This window comes from Aptenodytes forsteri, unplaced genomic scaffold (assembly GCF_000699145.1).
Source record: "Aptenodytes forsteri isolate BGI_AS27 unplaced genomic scaffold, ASM69914v1 Scaffold33, whole genome shotgun sequence".
Lineage (NCBI taxonomy): Eukaryota > Metazoa > Chordata > Aves > Sphenisciformes > Spheniscidae > Aptenodytes > Aptenodytes forsteri.
Genome location: NW_008795037.1, coordinates 7084970 through 7086619, shown reverse-complemented (window position 1 = coordinate 7086619; position 1650 = coordinate 7084970). Strand labels below are relative to the sequence as shown.

The window sequence follows — 1650 nt, the reverse complement described above, 5'->3', positions numbered from 1 at the left end:
CCGGGCCAGGCCCGCTTGTCGCTGGGGCTCGTCGGCAAGGGCGCGCCCGGAGCCCGCTATCCCTCGCGGGAGGGGTGAGGCCTGCGGCGCGCTTGGGCGAGGGGAGGGCGGTGTGTAACGGCCCTAAAGCCAGTGGCGGTAAGCTGGCGGCTCCGGGTGTAGATCGGGTGCTGCCGAGGAGGCGGCGGTTGGGCTTTGTGCTTGCTTTAAAAAATTACTCGCTATTAAAAACCTCGTGAGGCACAGCAAGCTTTCTATCGCGAGCCGGTGGGCGATGTGACATTAGTGCGCGGCAGTGTCCCGTGGTTCAAGGATTTTCAAACCGTAAGGACAGGGTAGATGCGGTGCGCTTGCTGGGAAGGGGTTAGTGCTTTGCGATAGCGCCAGGGGCTAAAGTTGTGCTTCTGTCTCTCAGCTTGCTTTGTCTCTCATGTAGCTTTCTGTGCTTGGGAGAGCGTGGCGTTTCTTGTGTGCTCAGCTCTCTCCTGTGGGTTATACTCGCTTCTTTTGTAGGTGGATCTTAATCTTCCACAATTAGCTTTTACATGTTGAGCTTCCCTTATCTGCTTGGACCTGAATTGTTTTATTTACAGTGTCGTTGATCGGTGTCGTTGCAGTATAACTGATTAGTAGCTAAACCCTTGAACAAGGGCTAAACAGTAGCTAAACCAGTGAGGATGGTGGTAGACGATACCCAAATTTTAGTACGCTGACTTGTAGCTTTTCTGCATCAAAATGGTGCTCAGACTGTAACATGCTGAATCTCAAAGGTTTTCCATTCAGTCTGAAAAGTTTACATGGCCCAAGAGGCGATTGTAATTGCCTGTGTCTCTTTTATTTTTTCCCAGGCTTGTGATCACCATGGCTGCAGTGGATCGTTTCTACCTCTTGTACAGAGAGATCAGTCGTTCCTGCAATTTTTACATAGAGGCCCTGGCTATAGTTGGAGCTTGGTACACAGTCAGAAAGTGTGTCTCTCTCGCGTTTGACACTTACAGCATGCTTAGGTTGCATTTAATTCCAAAGCTGAGCGGCGAGGTTGATCTTGTCAAGCAGTACGGAAAATGGGCAGTGGTCACTGGTAAGAGGCTGAAGCAGTATATTTGCTTATGTTTACAGTACTGGCACAGTATGTTATATAAAACTTGCTAGCTTATATTGCTGGGTGAGCTTTATGTCGCAAACTGGGGTCTGCATTATTTCAGGTTGCAAGTTACCCTGCTGGAGCAGTGGCAGTTGTTCAGTGCCTTACTAAATTCAATTCCTCAGGAGATGGGCAAGCTCAGTGTGTTGACTGACTGCTAGGAAAGAATCAGAGCAATTTTTCCCAAAATTTGCAAGGTACACCGTGAACGCATACAAGCGTAGACAGAGATGCAGACAAGATCCTTTTTTTGCTACGGGCTTTTCACATGTGCTCAAGCTCTTCAGCAAGGCTTAAGTCACGTACCTTTGACATCCTCACCTTTCGTTAAGGTTCTACTCTAAGCTCTCTGTTGTTGTCATAGAAAATATAAAACTTGTATTAGGTGGGATTGCAGAAGGTTGCTACTGACAATCATGGAAACATGGTGGGATGACTCGCTCAGCTGGAGTGCTGCAATGGATGGCTGTAAACTCTTCAGAAGGGATAGGCAAGGAAGGAGAGGT

General features: G+C 48.5%; 1 protein-coding gene across 1 annotated transcript in view; it reads left to right on the top strand.

Moving 5' to 3' along the window:
- The first annotated feature begins 6 nt into the window (after window positions 1-6).
- HSDL1 (hydroxysteroid dehydrogenase like 1) overlaps window positions 7-1650 on the top strand; it is an 8216-nt gene continuing 6572 nt past the window's right edge. Inside the window, exons 1-2 of the mRNA XM_009276749.1 lie at window positions 7-74; window positions 849-1081. Coding sequence (XP_009275024.1) covers window positions 862-1081 — 220 coding nt within the window. The 5' untranslated portion in view covers window positions 7-74; window positions 849-861. The remainder of the gene's footprint in view (window positions 75-848; window positions 1082-1650) is intronic.